General features: G+C 37.9%; 1 protein-coding gene across 1 annotated transcript in view; it reads right to left on the reverse strand.

The window, feature by feature from the left end:
- The window catches only part of ric1 (RIC1 homolog, RAB6A GEF complex partner 1), a 207,380-nt gene that overhangs the window by 153,156 nt on the left and 36,579 nt on the right, over positions 1–17,645 (reverse strand). The window contains exon 2 of the mRNA XM_072587420.1: positions 15,033–15,140. Within this exon, the coding sequence (XP_072443521.1) occupies positions 15,033–15,140 (108 nt within the window). The remainder of the gene's footprint in view (positions 1–15,032; positions 15,141–17,645) is intronic.

The raw sequence follows: 17,645 nt of genomic DNA on the forward strand, positions 1-17,645 counted from the left end.
CCCTTCTTGAACAAGGGCACATTTCCTACCCTCCAGACTTGTGGCACTATTCCTGTAGACAATGACAACAAAGATTCTACAATCTCCTCCCGAGTTTCCCAGAGAATCCTAGGATAAATCCCATCTGGCCCAGGGAACTCATTTATTTTAACACTTTACAGAATTGCTAACATCTCCTCCTTATGAACCTCAATGCCATCTGATCTAATAGCCTGTATCTCAGTATTCTCCTCAACAACATAGCCTTTTTTCTGTGTGAATACTGACAAAAAAATATTCATTTAGTGCCTCTCCTATCTCTTCAGGCTCCACACTACTGTCCTTGACCAGCCCTAATCTTATTCTAGTCATTCGTTTATTTCTGACATACTTATAGAAAGCTTTAGGGTTTTCCTTTATCCAACCTGCCAATGACTTCTCAAATCTTGTCCTGGCTCTTCTTAGCTCTCTCTTTAGGTCTTTCCTGGCTAACTTGTAACTCACTAATGCCCTAACTGAGCCTTCACGTCTCATCTTTACATAAGCCTCCTTCTTTCTATAATACTTCAGTTGCCTGATTTGGCTTTTCAACCACAGTCGGCAGCATTTATGTATGATCCAGCTGTATCGTTACCAACGACAACTTGTACTCCTAGAGGCAAGGGTTTCTCCAGTACTCCCACCACCACTTCTCCACTTTCTATGGTCACTCGAACCTCACTCTACATAATGGAGCACTTCTCATCTCACCATGAATTCCAAGTACTAGTACTGTTTCAGGCAATAGTCCTTACATGTTACATATCTCCCTACCTCTCAATATCAATATACTGACATGATCCATATCTCTTAATACTATAACCTCTTTACCTGCTACTCCTGGTCTATGTGAGTAAACCTTACCTTCGCAAGTAAATGGTTGAAGAACATCTGGCACTACCTTCGCAACCAATCTCTGACCAGGTTGTATATTCTGGTGGCTTTTTTTAGCCTCAATTATGCTTTCTTTTACCACTTTAGCAGAATCCACCGGCTTATCCTGTTTTCCTACATCCTTCTTTCCAGTGCTTTTTCTAAACCACCAACACTAGGACTTCATGTGGCCTATTTTATTGCAATAAAAACAATAAGCCTTTGAACTTCTCTTGCCTCTTCATGTGAAGGCAAAGTTCCATCCCTCAATATAAAAGGCCATGGACATGTAAGGAAGTAAGAGACAGCATAAATTAAAAGAAATGATTTTTCCTGACTTGAGGTAACAATCACAAAGCCACTAGTTGAAACAGGAGGAGAAATCAAAGAATACAGATAAGAAAGTTGACATAGAATTATCAGAGACTATGTTTAATCGAATGGCTGAGACAAAACAGGAACAAGTGTAGTACAAAGTGGATAATTAATCACTTCATCAGAATGCATCAGAGAAATTAACTGAGCTACTATAGAAAAATGAAAAACTGAAGCAATTGTACTGAAAAGTGTACACAGCGAATCTGACTATATTCCTGAATGTTATGACCTTAAAAATGATATCTTGATGAGGATATGGAGACCATCACATATTCAGGCAGATGAAAAATGGGCAGAGGTTCATTAAGTTGTTTTATCAGTGGGTTATAGAAAGGTGGTATTGTGGGTAGCGCATCAAGTACTAGTAGGTCACCATGTAAGAGTAAGAAATACTCAAGCTAAAATACAAAATCAGTTTTATTGGCCTGCATAAGGATGTGGTTGAATTTTGCCAGACATGTCATGCACATGAGGTAATGGGAAAACCTCAGGCAGTAATAAAACAAGCACCTTTACTACCCATTTCTGCATTTGAGGAACATTTTACCAGGACCTTAATTAATTGCTTTGGACCCCTACCTAAAGAAAAACATGGGAATCAGTATTTAACAATAATGACTGCATCTACTAGATTTCCAGAGGCCATTCCATTACGCAATATCACAGCTAAAAGGATTGTATAAGAGTTACTCAAACTTTTCACTAGATATGGACTACTCAAGGAGAGACAATCAAATCAAGGATCAAATTTTACATCAAAATTAATCAGGGAAGTTATGGATAGTTTAGGAATAAATCAATTCATATCCATTACATTCCATCCAGAATCGCAGGGAGCATCAGAAAGATGGCATCAAATGTTAAAGACTATGTTAAGGGCTTATAGTCAAGAATACCCAGATGACTGGGATAAAGGGATTCTATTTGTACATTTTGCCATTAGGGATGCACCAAATGGAACAATGGAATTCAGTCCATTTGAATTAGTTTGGGCATGAGGTGAGAAGACCACTGAAATTAATTAAGGAAAAATTGGTGAATCAGAATTCAATGACCACACCTTTGGACTGCATGTCAAATTTTAGAGAACCTAAATACAGCGGGCAGGTTGACTAGATAGTATTTAAAATTATCACAGCATTTGATGAAACAGGAAACAGGCAAGAAATCAAAAACTCTTAATTTTGATAACGGAGATCAAGTGTTAACATTACTTCCAATGATACGTGAACCTTTAAAATCAAGATTTAGTGGATCTTAACAAACTGAAAGGAGATTGAGCGAGGTGAATTATTTGATAAGGACTCTGGTTAGAAAGTAATCTGTGTCATGTGAATATGCTTAAAAAGGTATTTTGATAGGGAAGGAAAACATGTTATTGGTTACAACACAAAGTGAAGAACCAAGTTCAGAGGATTCTGAATTGTACATTCCTCAAATGATTTGGGCAATGAGGAACTTCTTAAAAATTGGGAGAAATTATTGAGTTATTTTTCAGAGGAAAATTGAAATGACTTGAAAGAATTATAACTACCACATGGAGAGATATGTGGGAATAAGCTGGCAAGTACTAATTTAATTATGCCTGATATAGATCTAGGAAATGCTGTTCCAATTAGGCAACATCCTTACAGACTTAACCCTCTAAAGTTGGCGCAGATTTAAAAACAGATTGAAGACATGCTCCAAGACAACATAATCAAAGTGAGTTGCAGCAACTGGAGCTAATCCTTAATAATGGTGCCAACCATCTATAATAAAGATGGTACCCAATGGTTACATGGAGACTATCGCAGTGTGGATACAAAGTGTGATTCATATCCTATTCCACATTTGGCTGACCGTATTGATAAGGTGGAAGAAGCAACTTATACTTCTAAATTGGACTTACTCAGAGGACACTGGCAGGTATTTTTATCCAAAACAGAGAAGACAATTTCAGATTTCACAACACCGAATGGGCTATATTAATTTAATGTCATGCCATTTGGAATGAAACTTACACCAGCCACACTTCAATGACTAACCAATAAAGTCATTATGGATTACCCAATCGTGTGGCGTACATTGATAATCTGGTGGTTTTTAGTCATATATGGCAGAAACATTTGCAGTATTTACCAGAATTTTTCAATAGACTTTGGGAGGCAGGCTTGATGATAAACCTGACTAAAAATGAACTTGCCAAAGCCCAAGTCATGTTCCTGGGCCATGTTATCGGACATAGCTAGATGGCTCCATGAATGTGAAAACAAAGGTTAGTGGAAAGTTTCTCATACCGTTGATAAAAAGAGCAGCACTTTGAATCCTGGGATGTGTACCAAATTTTAGCAGTGTGGTTGTTTCACTGACTGACTTATTAAAGAAGTGCAGAAAATTTCAGTGGACAGCAGACTGTCAGAAGGCATTTGACAGCCTGAAAGCTGTGTTAACCACTGCCCCAGTCTTAGCCACACCTAATTAGGCAAAGCTATTCAGGTGGCTTTCAATGTGAATGTCGGTGCTGTACACTTACAAGACTACAAAGATGATAGAAAGACTCTCATATTTCTCCAGGAAACTGAATATTCATCAGAAATATTCCACAATTGAGAAGGAGACCTTGAGCTTGGTGTTGGCATTACAACATTTCAACATTTATATTGCCAGCAATGTGTCTGAGACGATTGTAAATGAGCATAACCCATTAAAGTTTTGAGAAATTTAAGGACAAAAATTCTGGACTGTTTAGATGGAGTTTATCACTGCAGCCATTCAATTTGAAGATTATACACATGGCAGGATAAGAAAACATAATTGCTGACTAGGATGAAGGCAGATGGAGGCATTTGGTAGCAGGAGTAATTTTCCTGAAACGGAGTGTAGAAGTGAACGTTTGCAGGTTTAAACTCAATGTAATATATGTGCATTGTAGTTTTCTAACAGAGTAGGACTAAGTTTTAAAATGAAGTCATCTATATATATTGATGATTTTTTTTGGGTAGGATGGGGAGGTGAGATGATTTTATTACTTTAAAAAGGTTATTTTGTCCTTGGTTTTTTGAAGGGGCGTTGTAAAGACAGAAATGCCAAAGAGACTATGGCATAGCAGTTAAACAATGGAAGCAGAGTGGCCACTTCTCATAGTTCATGTGTTTTTCTCTTTTTTTTGCTGTCGCAGTCATGAGATGTTAGAGTCCAGAAGTGTTGCAAGTTTCAATAAAGAATTCCCCTGACTTTCTCTGAAATCTCTCTGAATGTTGTTCCCTCCTACCTGTAAGAATCTGTGTTTGAATTTACCTTTCTGCCAAGGGGTATGCTTATGGGATGTTACTATACTGAAAGAGTTAATTAGTTGAGTTAATGCATTGGGTTGGTTAGGTTTTCCAACAGTTAAGTTATTTGAAATCTCATTTTCTTTTGTTTGTGTTTCAACTGTAGTGTTTAAATAAATTCTGTTTTGCTTAAAGTCAAGTGGTTTGACCAGTTGCATTACACCTGGAATTGCCACTTCGCACCTGCGTTTAAACTAATAAAAAGTTAGGGTCTATGCTATTTTCTTGAAATATTTTGAAGGGGGTCTAGCCTGTTCCATAACAGTTCCCATTGACCCAAAGTTTTAGAAAAATGCAGAAATATTTTAAAACTACAGTTTATAGACCTGGTAACCAGATTTAATCTTTTGACAGTAATACAAAACAAAAACAAAAGGATAAGTACAGACAAAATAATGGAGTAACGTAATGCAGCCGGACCATATTTGATGCAGTTGCTAAGTATGTTCAAACACATGCGAAAACATGAACATTAGGGTCATGAACACCTTTTAGCAAAGGAAATTGTACAATGATTGAATAAGTACAAGTTGACAGCTATCCTGGTGGGTATAATCCCAAACAATTGGCTCAGGAATTAAATGTAAAAATGTTGAGACAGTCCTGCCCAAAGAAATGCTACCTTTTTTGTGAAACACAAATGGCAAGTGTCTCTCCTTGCTTATTCTAGACAAACCATTCCATATTTTGAAGACCCCTCTCAACACCAGTCACTTGGGACAGGTGAGAGACAACTACTAAAGGCTGTAGAACTGTCACATTCAGAAGTCAAAAGGATTGAAGAATTCAAAAATGCAGATGGGAGAAAGATATCAACTTTAAAACCTCAACACGAAGAAACACAATTTATTGTTAGCACCAAAGACACACCATAAAACTACAAAAAATTATAATTCTAGAAGTTTAATTTTTGCTATATTGTATCTGTTGTCCCAAGATGATGGTGATTCATGGCGTTCAAAGACAATTTTATCTTTCAGCATAAATGGCTGAAAAAAATACAGACACAATGTAACATGGAAAACAGTGAAACACTATCTCCAGTAGTATAAATATTTTAATAGTGTTATTGGCACTTAATATTTAATACTGTGGTATACTTTACAGGGATTGGAAAATAACCTGCTTTGATTAAATATTCCAAGGAACAAATTTCTCTTAACCATGAACTTTAACAAAATTTCTATCAACAGGAAACCTTATTTAGTACATTTAATCTTTGAAAGACATGCTAATCACAATTAAAGTCCCAGAAAAGAGGCATTGTGGCTTGAAGGTACAAAACTTTAAGCTACCAAAACAATCTGCATTATTTAAACATGGCTGGTTAGATTACATTGATGATACTTCCATAACATCAATATTTCAAAGATGCCTGAGGATCTATTTCATCTTATTAGAGGTCATATTTGTGTGAACTGGAGAATACATTTAAAAACTACAAAATCGTCAAAAGTTTCTCTACCATAACTTATTTACATAATTTAGAAACATTCAATTTATTTACTGTTCACAAGGAAGACAAGGTCTAGTGAACTAGTCAGCAAAATTTTGGAATATAGGAACAGGAGTAGTCATTCAGCCTCTCAAGCCTGTTCCGCCATTCAGTAACATCACAGCTGACGTGTGGACAAACTCCATTTGCCTGCCTTGGTCCCATATTCTTCGATACCCTTGTTATTAAATATTTGTCTCAGATTTCAGTTTAACAACTGAGTTATAATCAACTGGCGTTTGAGGAACAGAGTTTCAACCTCCACTACTCTTTGCGCAGTGAAGTGCTTTCTCTCTAACCTGTCTTTTGAATGGACTAGCTCCAATTCTTAGACTATGTCTCCTGGTTTTAGACTCTTCAACCACCCAAATAGTTCATTTTTAGTTACCGTCTTTCCCAATTATCATCATCAAAACCTTAATTAGATCAACTGTCAACCTTCCAAATTCTAGACAATAGAACATAGAATGCTACAGCACAGTACAGGCCCTTTGGCCCTCGATTTTGCGCTGACCTGTGAAATTAATCTAACCCATCTGCCCATCTAACCTACACCGTTCCATTATTATCCATATGTATGTCCAGTGCCCATATAAATGCCTTAACATCAACAAGTCTACTACTGTTGCAGGCAGGCCCGTTCCAGGACCCTACTACTCTGAGTAAAAGAAACTACTCCTGATTATCTGTCCTAAATCTATTTACCCGTCAATTTAAAGCTATGTCCCCTCGTGTTAGCTATCACCATCCGAGGAAAAAGGCTCTCACTGTCCACCCTATCTAACCCTCTAATTATCTTATGTGTCTCTATTCAGTCACCTCTCAACCTTCCTCTCTCCAATGACATCTTCCGTTCCCTCAGCCTTTCCTCATAAGACCTTCCCTCCATGCCAGGCAACATCCTAGTAAATCTCCACTGAACCCTTTCCAAAGCTTCCATATCCTTCCTATAGTGCGGACACAAGGACTGTACATAATACTCCAGGTGTGGCCTTACCATTGTCTTGTACAGCTGAAGCATGACCTCGTGGCTCTGAAACTGAATCCCCCTACCAATAAACGCTCACACGCCATATGCCTTCTTAACAATCCTATCAACCTGGATGACAACTTTCAAGGACTACTGAATCTGGACACTGAAATTTATCTGCTCATCTACACTGCCAAGAATTTTACCATTAGCCCAGTAATCTGCATTCCTGGTATTTCTTCTGAAATGAACAAGTACACACTTTTCCGCATTAAACTCCATTTGCCACTTCTCAGCCCAGCTCTACATCTTATCTGTAACCCACAACATCCTTTGACACTATCTACAACTCTGCCTACCTTAGTGTCACCCACAACTTTACTAACCCACCCTTCTTATGCCTACATCCAAATCATTTATAATAATGACAAACAGCAGTGACCCCAAAACAGATCCTTGCGGCACATCACTGGTAACTGACCTCCAGGATGAAGATTTCCCATCAACCACCACTTCTGTCTTTTCACAGCTAGCCAACTTCTGATCCAAGTCCCTAAATCACGTTCAATCCTGAAACTCCGTGCAATAGTCTACCATGTGGAATGTTATTAAATGCGTTACTGAAGTCCAGATATACCACATCAACTGCTTTACCTTCATCTACCTGTCTTGTCACCTTCCTGAAGAACTCAATAAGGTTAGTTAGGCATGACCTACCCTTCAAAAACCGTGTTGACTATCAAATTATTCCTTTCCAGATGATTATAAATCCTAATCTCTTATAACCTTTGCCAACACCTTACTCACAATTGAAGAAAGACAAAACGGCCAATAATTTCCAGGGTTATCTCGACTCCCCTTCTTAAACAAGGGAACAACATTTGCTATCCTCCATCTTCTGGCACTATTCCTGTTGACAATGATGACAAAGATCAAAGCCAAAGGCTCTGCAATCTCCTCCCTGGCTTCCCAGAGAATCCAAGGATAAATCCCATCTAGCCCAGGGGTCTTACCTATTTTCAAATCTTCCAAAACTTCTACATTAACAACCGCAATCCCATCTAATCTAGTAGCCCGTATCTCCGTATTCTCACTAACATTGCCCTTTTCCGATGTGAATACTGACGAAAAATATTCATTAAGCACTTCCCCTATATCCTCAATTTCACACACAACTTTCAACTACTATTTATTTACCCTAATCTTACTCCAGTCATTTGTTTATTCCCGATATACCTAGAGAAGACCTTAGGGTTCCCTTTGATCCTATTCCCCCAACAACTTCTAATGTCCCCTCCCGACTCTCTCTTTAGATCTTTTCTGGTGAACTTGTAACTCAAGCCCCCAACTGAGCCTTCACACCTCATCCTCCTATAAGTCGTCTTCTTCGTCTTGATAAGAACTTTAACTTCTTTAGTAAACAAATAAAGGCCTAATTTGTCTAATCCCTCCTCAATTTAAACTCAATTTAAATTTGGATACTTTTTATTTCACTATCCAAGTTATTAATAAATACTGTGAATAATTGAGACCCTAAACAAATTCATATGGGACACCAATAGTCACATCCTGCCAATTTCAGAACCAAATGCATTATTCCATCTCCGTTTCCTGTTACTCAACTACTATCATAACCATGTCAGCAGATTGCCCTCAATTTTGTGGATTGGTCCTTTTGTGAACAGTCTTGTGTTGGATTTTAACAATAGCCTTCTGGAAGTCCAATAACATTCATCAACTTCTCTGTCCACACCTTTTTCAATTTTTCAAACACTTCTGACGTTTGCCAAGCAGGACCTACGCTTCATAAATCCATGCTAACTCTCTCTGATGAGTTATCCTTATCAATTGATCAGTTACCTGTTCCATGTTTATAGACGCCAACAATTTCTCCACCTAGGCTAACTGGTCTGTAAGCCCCTCAGTCACACTTAAAGAGCAAAATGATTAGATTAGATTCCCTACAGTGTAGGTACAGGCCCGTCAGCCCAACAAGTTTTCGCAAGGTTTGTAGCTCAGGTTGAGGTTTAGGGTGTAGGTTTGATATCCAGATGTTTCATTACCTGGCTAGGTAACATCATCAGTGGAGACCTCCAAGTGAAGTGAAGTTGTTGTCTCCTGATTTCTATTTATTTACCCATCAGCCCAACAAGTCCACACTGAACCGCCAAACAGTAACCCATCCGGACCCATTACCCTACCACCCTATATTTACTCCTGACTAATGCACCTAACACGATGGGCAATTTATCATAACCAATTCACCTGACCTGCACACAGTTGGACTTTGGGAGGAAACCAAAGCACCCGGAGGAAACCCACGCAGACACCGGGAGAATGTGCAAACTCCACACAGACCAGAGGTTGGGACCCTGGCACTGTGAGGCAATAGTGCTAACCACTGAGCCTATATGAATGAGCATATTTCCAAATCCCCAGCAAACTCAAAGATTACAGTTAGGGCAATGATAATGTGCTCTCCTACCTCTTAAAAATGATGAATGGAAACCATTAGATGCTGGGGATTTGTCACTCTTCAGTTCCATTAATTTCCTCATTAATGATGATTTATTTAAGCTAACTTTATTTAGACCCTGTCCCTGCATCTCTAATTTGTTATGAATACTGAAACAAAATAATTGCTCAGCATGCCTTCCATTTCTCCACAGTAACAAATAATATCTCCCCACTCAACTTTCAGAGGGCTAATAAGTCTACCTTTCAATTTTATACTGTCCCTTACTTCCTTACATGTCCATGGCCCTTTGATGGAAGGAACTTTCTCTTCACTTGTGTACAAACCATTTCTGAATAGAATTAAATGTTTCTTTGGACACTGCCCACTTTTCCTCAGTTGTTTTACCTATTAGCAGAACTTTCCAGTTCACTGGGGACAGTCTCTGCCTGATCCCATTAAGGTCTGCCTTTCTTAAATCTAAAATTCTAGTATTTGAGCTTTATCTTCTACAAACGCTACATGAAACGCAATCATGTTATGATTACTGCTTGACAAATGCTCAGAAGTAACTAGGTTACTAACTGAATCAAGCTCATTGCTCAATACTATCCCCAATGTTGCATGTACTCTTGCCGCATCAAAGACACATTACCTAGCCAGGTAATGAAACATCTGGATATCAAACGTACACCCTAAACCTCAACCTGAGCTACAAACCTTGCCAAAACTTGTTGGGCTGTCGGGCCTGTACCTACACTGTAGGGAATCTAATCTAATCATTCTGCTCTTTAAGTGTGATTGAGGGGCTTACAGACCAGTTAGCCTAGGTGGAGAAATTGTTGGCGTCTATAAACATGGAACGGGTAACTGATCAATTGATAAGGATAACTCAGGAAACTATACTGGACATACTCTAGAAATTCACAAACTTTTTGACAAGTGCTTGTCTGTCTCTCCCAGTCCATGTTAAGATTTAAATGCCCCATTACTACTACACTGCCTTTACACAACACTTCTGAGCAATAATCTGATATTCTATATGAGGCACTTATTGTGGTTTTAATTTCTTTATGGTTCCTCTTAATGGTTTTCAAAACATTAAAGGTAGCCAAGACCCTAACCTTTTAAAGGTAAATGCAAAGTGTCTCAGAGGCAATGCGATTGTATCAACATTAAACAAAACAATTTATTTAAATCCTCAAGGTTTGTGTAAATTTAAATATTTAAACACCGAATTTCAAATACAACCAAAGAGAGGGGAATTTATAACAACTACTCTATTGAAAAACTTAACACAATAATAGATACAGTAACTAATACTAATTGACTGTTCCAACCTAGGAATATCCCATAAACACACTCTTTGGCAAAAAGGCAAATACAGACACAGATTCTCACATGCAGTTCTCCAAAACAGATGGAAAAAAACATCAAGTGAAGATTCAAAAAGAGTTGCAGCCAAGAGACATTCACTGAAGCTTCCAACTCAAGACCCCAATATCTTCTGATGTTGCTGGATAAAACCAAAATCCAGAAATCTGGATCTGAGAGAGAGAATGCCACACCCTTTCAGGCTGTTTAAAAAAAAACAAGACCTCTGTTTATTCGAGTTGTCTTCAGTAGCCCATTCAGTGCCTCTGCCTTATTAACTCTCCTCAAAAAAAAGTACAAAACAACCTCTTAAAGTGACAGCAAGTTCCACAAACAAAGGACTCCACTGGTGATTTCGCCTCATTACATCCTCCCTTGCCATTGATTGATGCTGTTTCTAATCAGTAATGCTACTTCACTATTTCTGTTGTTTTCTCGATCTATCCCCTAAACCTTATAACCAGGTATATTTAATTCCCAGTCCCCGACCACCATGCAGCCATGTCTCAGTAATGACTAATAAGTCACTTTCCAGTTTGAATCTGTGCCTGCAGTTCATTTGATTTGTTCACTGCACTCCATGCATTTGTATAAAGAACTTTAATTTTAGCTATATGCTCTTTCCTGTCCTTCAGCTTTTTTTTTTATTATTTCCTTTTCCTGTCTTACTCACTCTGCTTTTAGAAGTATCACCTTGCTCACTAATCTGGACCTACTTGTTCAACTTATTGACTTCTACCTGCCCCTCTCATGCTGACCTGCTGCTCTACTTCTCACTGCCATGCCATACTAGCTTGTGAAAAATTGTAACCACAGCACCAAAAGATGGCAATAACACTGCCATTTGATCAATGATGCCTACATTATTTACTTTGCCCCAGAACAGTAACTGCAAGATGACTGAATATAGGAAAGTGCGACAGTTATTGTTTGCATGAGAAAAATCTTTGCACGTTTAAACTCCAAGAAAGGTTTTAGGTATAGCATGAGGACTGATGACATCCATACTCCCCAAGAAAAAAGCTGATTTCATGTCAGTCCTGAAAAGTCAAGATTCAAAACATTAGCTTGCTCTCTCTCCATGGATGCTGTCCAGAAACAACAGGAGAAGTCAAAGGCAGAAAAAAACTTTCATTCAATAGTTTATGGACCTGGCCACCAAATTTAGTCTTTCTAAAGGTCAGCATGAGAGGGGCAGGTAGAAGTCAATAAGTTGAACAAGTAGGTCCAGATTAGTGAGCAAGGTGATACTTCTAAAAGCAGAGTGAGTAAGACAGGAAAAGGAAATAATAATAGCAAGAACAAAAAGACAACTAGGTTTTTGGGTGGGTAGATTAGGTAGAACAAAAGGAAAATTCAAGTTTTCCAGACTCATCATTAAAATAGCAAATGGGCCACCAACTACAAACAAATTTGTACCCATTATTGCTCTATTTACTGCTTTATTAACAGCATTTTAAAGCGAGCAAAAGCAATAATATGATGCACTGCTCTGAGTCACTGCACAGAAATCCAGACTAGCTTATCAACGGGAAACACGTACTTTGGGACAATCAAAACAAAAGCATTGCAATTCCAAGGAACAATGTTACGCTAATGCTGAGGAACCAATAATACTAAGTGGAGAATATCACAGTTATTAGTTTTGTATGTAACTCTGAACATTGTGAAGGCACACAATTATAAAACTAGAGGTTGCAAAAAGTCGAATCCAAAAAATTTCAAATGTAATAAATATTAAATGTGTGTCATTTCATTAACAATCCAATTTGAAGAGTTAATAAAATCAGCTAAAATCATTCATTATGCGTCCACATGTGTGAAGGTTAAGTTAGAGTCACAGAGACAGCATGGAAACAGTCCCTTCAATCCAATTTGTCCATGCTGGCCAGTTATCCTAAAGTAATCAAGTCCCATTTGCCATCATTTGACCCATACCCTTCTAAATCCTTCCTATTCATACTCACCCAGCTGTCTTTTAAAAATGTCCCAATTCTACCAGCCTCCACCACTTTCTCCACAACACGCAACACCCTCTGCATGACGAAGTTGCTCACTTGGTCCCTTTTAAAGGTTTCCCACCTCATTTTAACCCCATGCCCTCTAGCTTTGGACCCTCCTACCCTGGGGAAATACCTTGACTGTTCAACCTATCCATGCATTTCATGCTTTTATAAGCACCTATAAAAGGTCACTAATTTGACTAAATAGTTAACAGTAAACATTAAAATAAGTCTCTCAAAAGCAGATACTTCAATATTTGCAATAATCTCAACAGAATGCTGACTCATTTATGAACAAAAGTTGATGCGCCTATGTTGTACACCTACCAAAATGGTAGAATGTAAAATTTCCTTTATGTCCATAAGAAATGCACCATAGAAGAGACATGCAGAGGGACTGAGAAATATTTTACATTTCAGAATTACAATGTCACAAGAAATTCATGAACCTTTCATTTTAAGCAAGCAACAGGTTTTTAAATTTTGATTGCCCTGCAAAGAGAACAGTTTACCAAAAAGGGAAGTGAAAAAAGTCAAAAGGGGAATTATCTAATGACATGCCCAGCTCACCAGTAGTTTGCTTTCTTGACTGAAATCACTTCTCAATGAAAAGCAAATTAAATTGAGAGTTTTGACAGAAATTACGAAGAAAATGTTTAGAAAAGACAACCAATGTCACCTTCTGCAGCATAACAGAACGAAAACAAAACAAATTTACCCATGGTCAAACACTGGTAGACAAAGGTGCAAATGAATTTTCAAACACATCCAGGATTTCCAAACTTCTAACTTTGAGCAGCATTTTAACAGAATGGGGAGATGATTTCCTAGCCAACTCAGGGCTATTAGCATGTGCACAAGTGATGCAAGCACACTGCCTTGAATATGGCATGACCATAGTGGGTTCTTTGGATGTCCCCACTATTCAGAATGACAGTGTCATGATAGAGGTTAACATTGGAGCCAGTGATAATCACCTTGACACACAGATCATCCTAAGAAACACAGCTCATGGTATGGCAGTGATGGTGGCAAGGGTTGCATGTGGGTAAAAGAGACACAAAACGTGCAATAGATGTCTGCTTCTCTATTCTATCACACCGCCATCTCAAACTTTATCATCCCTTCCACCACTCCAGTCCCTAGCCCTAACATCATCTCTCCCTCGAACCCCTTTTCTTTTCTACCCTTCCTCAACAGAGTTAATGTTTTAGGTTCTAACAAAAAGACACCCACTTGAAACACTAATTCTTTCTCCTCTCACGAAGCAAGTCCAGCAGCATCGGTAATGAGAATTTTCTACTGATAGTTATTTGCAAGGTGTAGGTAAATATCATGTAATAAGCTGTTATGTGAGTTAGTATCATGTTATAGCACTTCACATGTTCACTATCACATGATCAAATCTTTGGGTATGCATCAGAATTAGCTACATGAAATTGATCACAGGACATAATTCAGCATTCCAGCAAAGCAATAACAAAACACTGCTTTGGTATACGTCCCCATCCTTTGTGAAACAAAGCTCTGTTTAAACAAGTTGAAGAAACATGATATGCCCCATCATCTCTCCTCCAACTAATACTGCTAAAACAAATCCATCTATTTTGTTGTCCTTTAACACATCTCAGGTAAAAACTAGCAGATACTTTTGACAACATAACAGTGACTACAATTCTAAAGCAACTCATTGTATGCATACTCACTGAGAATTTTGACTATTGGATGTGGTATAAGTGGAAGCCTTTGTTCTCTTCCCCATTTGAAGAACCTCTTCCAGTGTTGATCTCTATTCAGCAATTAAATTGGTGAACTCATACAATCAATTTACAATCACTGACAAACTTGACGGCATCTCTATACAACAGGAACCAGTGTTATTATATTTGTTGGGTGACTTTTAGGTTTGTGAATATTGTACTTGGGTCCTCATTTTTCCCACCAAAAAATTTAGTCAAAAAAGAACTACATTTTGAAAAATTGCAGACACTCGAAAACAAGTACTTTTAATTGGTAAATGCGTTGAATAGCAAAAGCAATACCAATAACTTACATAAAATACTTAATGCAAATAAAAAAAAACTTAAGCCTCTTTATAAAGCCTTTCTGCTAATGGACAATGCTAAGGCCTGGATCGAGTTTTATATCTTACCGCAACTGCAATCATGCTGCTGTCAGGCTTCCATTCTGTCCTTTCATATGATCCAAACTGTGAAGCTGCCTTTGCAGATTCCTTGTAGCTTACAATTAAAACACTGGGCTAGTGAAAGAAAGAAAAACATAATTCAGTCAAAATGGTAATGAAGTTGTTTATTATACACTCATATAGATGTACAGCACAGTAAGAGCCTTCAGTCTTAACTCATCCATACCGACCAGATACCCTAAATTAATCTAGTCCCAATATCCCTCGAAATCCTTCCTATTCATATACCCATCCAGATGCCTTTTAAATGTTGCAACTCGACCACTTCGTCTGGTAACTCATTCCATACACGCACCATCCTGTGTGAAAACGTTGCCCCTTATGTCCCTTTAAATCTTTCCTCTCTCACCTTAAACCTATGCCCTCCAGCTTTAGACTCCCCTACGCTGGAGAAAGGACTTCAGCTGTTCATGCTCATGATTTTATAAACTTCTATAAGGTCACGTAGCCTCTGATGCTCAAGGGAAAATAGCCCCAGCCTACTCTGCTTCTACCTATAGCTCAAACCCTCCCACCCTGGCAACATACTTGTAAATCTTTTCTGAAATGTTTCAAGCTTCACAACATCTTTCCTTCAGCTGGGAGACTAGAATTGAATGCAGTATTCCAACAGTGGTCTAACCAGAGTTCGTACAGCCTCAACATGACCAGCCAACTTTTATTTTGCAATATACTAAGGATTCTGAACAGTCACAACAACTGTTCTGCATTGACTTTGTTTATTCGCAAGTCAACATATCACAGCTGTGGAGCATCTACCGAAAGCAAAAGCCATGATTGAACATGCAATTCTAAAAAGTACTCATTAGTCCATCCCTGTGGTATTAAGGCAAGCCCAGAGTTAACTTTGATTATGACAACCACCCTGCATGAAATCTTTAATTTCAATGTATACCAAAGAATAAAATCAGCATCACAGTTGTGTGAACCAGCATGCAAGACATCAAATAATGCTTAAATAGGAAATATAAACTGATAGTGATCCACAGTGCATACTTGCTTGAAAATGAGACTGCACAATAATTCTGACATTCTTGACAGTTATTTCGGTGAACATGCATAGTTTCTGCAAAGAGTTTGCAATCTGCAACAAGAGTAGGAATTCGGAAGTTTGCAGCTTATCAAAGAGTCGAGAAAAGGCTACTTTAATCTACATATAAACTGGTGAAAATCAAACTGTTGTTAATTGTCTGGATGAGGAGTTCACAGAATATTTTTGAGATAGCTTGACAGCAGCACAGACAGAAAACAGGTTATAATAGGTTTGGCACAGTGTGATGTAACAGGATTAATCAGGACCCCAGAGTAAAAGACAATCCTGGGCAGTTGTGTCCGCAATATGATTTATTTTTGTATCCAGTTTGAAAGTGAAATGCCCTGTGAAGACTATTTTAAAAAACAAATAACTATTTTAAACAAAAATAGGGACAATTATGTGGGCATGAAAGCTGAGCAAGTAGTAAACTGGAAGTCTAGACTAGATGATAAATCAATAGAGATGCAGTGGCAAATATCGAAGGAGATGTTTCAGAATAAGTATATTTGTATTACAAAGAGCCTTCTGAAGAGAGGACCCATCATTCATGAATAGCTAAAGTAGCTGTGAAAAGCATTAAAATTAAGGAAAAGGGATAAAACTGCACAATGGTAGGTAGCATGTTAGATGGTTGGTCAAAATATACAGAAATAGCAGAGAACAACTAAAAGGTTAATTAGAAGGAAGAAATTAGATTATGAGAAGACATTAGCTATGAAGGTAATGGGTTTCTATAGGTATTTGAAAAAGAAAAATGCAAAGTAAGCATTGGCTTTCTATAAACAAATGATGAATGAATGAATATTTTCTATCTTCATTACAGAGGTTGCAAAAACATTCTAGTAATACCTGTTAATTAGGAGGTGAAAGGGAGAATATATATTGGTGAAATTCGAATCACAAGGGAAGAAGTACCAAGCAAACGTAAGCAGCTTTGGATCTGACAAATTCTATAGGTCCACATGGACTTCATCCTAGACCTTGAGGTTGTTAATGAAGTAGTAGATGTATTGCTCTTAATTTTCTGAAATTCCTTAGATTCAGGAAAAATTCCAATCAGACTGGAAAGTAATAAATTAATGTGCGTATTCAGGAAAAGAGAGAAGCAGAAAATACAAAAATATGGATCGGCTACCAAAGTCTGCTTTGGAAAGGGATTAAAATTGATCATATAAGAGGTTGTAGTCAGGCCCTTGAATGAACATAAGGCAATTGGCAAGAGTCAGCATGGTTTTATGAAAGGGAAAGCTTATTTAACTAAAGTATCATGTCACAAGTTATTGAAAAAAATGAAAGCTCATAAGATCTTAAGTAGTAAGAACAGGAGCAGGTCATTCAGCCCTCGAGCCTGCTTCACAATTCAACAAGGTTAAGGGTGTTCTGACATTCTTCATGTCCACTTTCCTGCATTTTCTCGGTAACATTTGATTCCCCCACTGATCAAGAATCCACCCCAGCCTTAAATATACACAAAGACCCTACAGTTCTTTGTAGCAAGTACCACTAAACAAACAAAGTCTCCA

This window comes from Chiloscyllium punctatum, chromosome 2 (genome assembly GCF_047496795.1).
Source record: "Chiloscyllium punctatum isolate Juve2018m chromosome 2, sChiPun1.3, whole genome shotgun sequence".
NCBI lineage: Eukaryota > Metazoa > Chordata > Chondrichthyes > Orectolobiformes > Hemiscylliidae > Chiloscyllium > Chiloscyllium punctatum.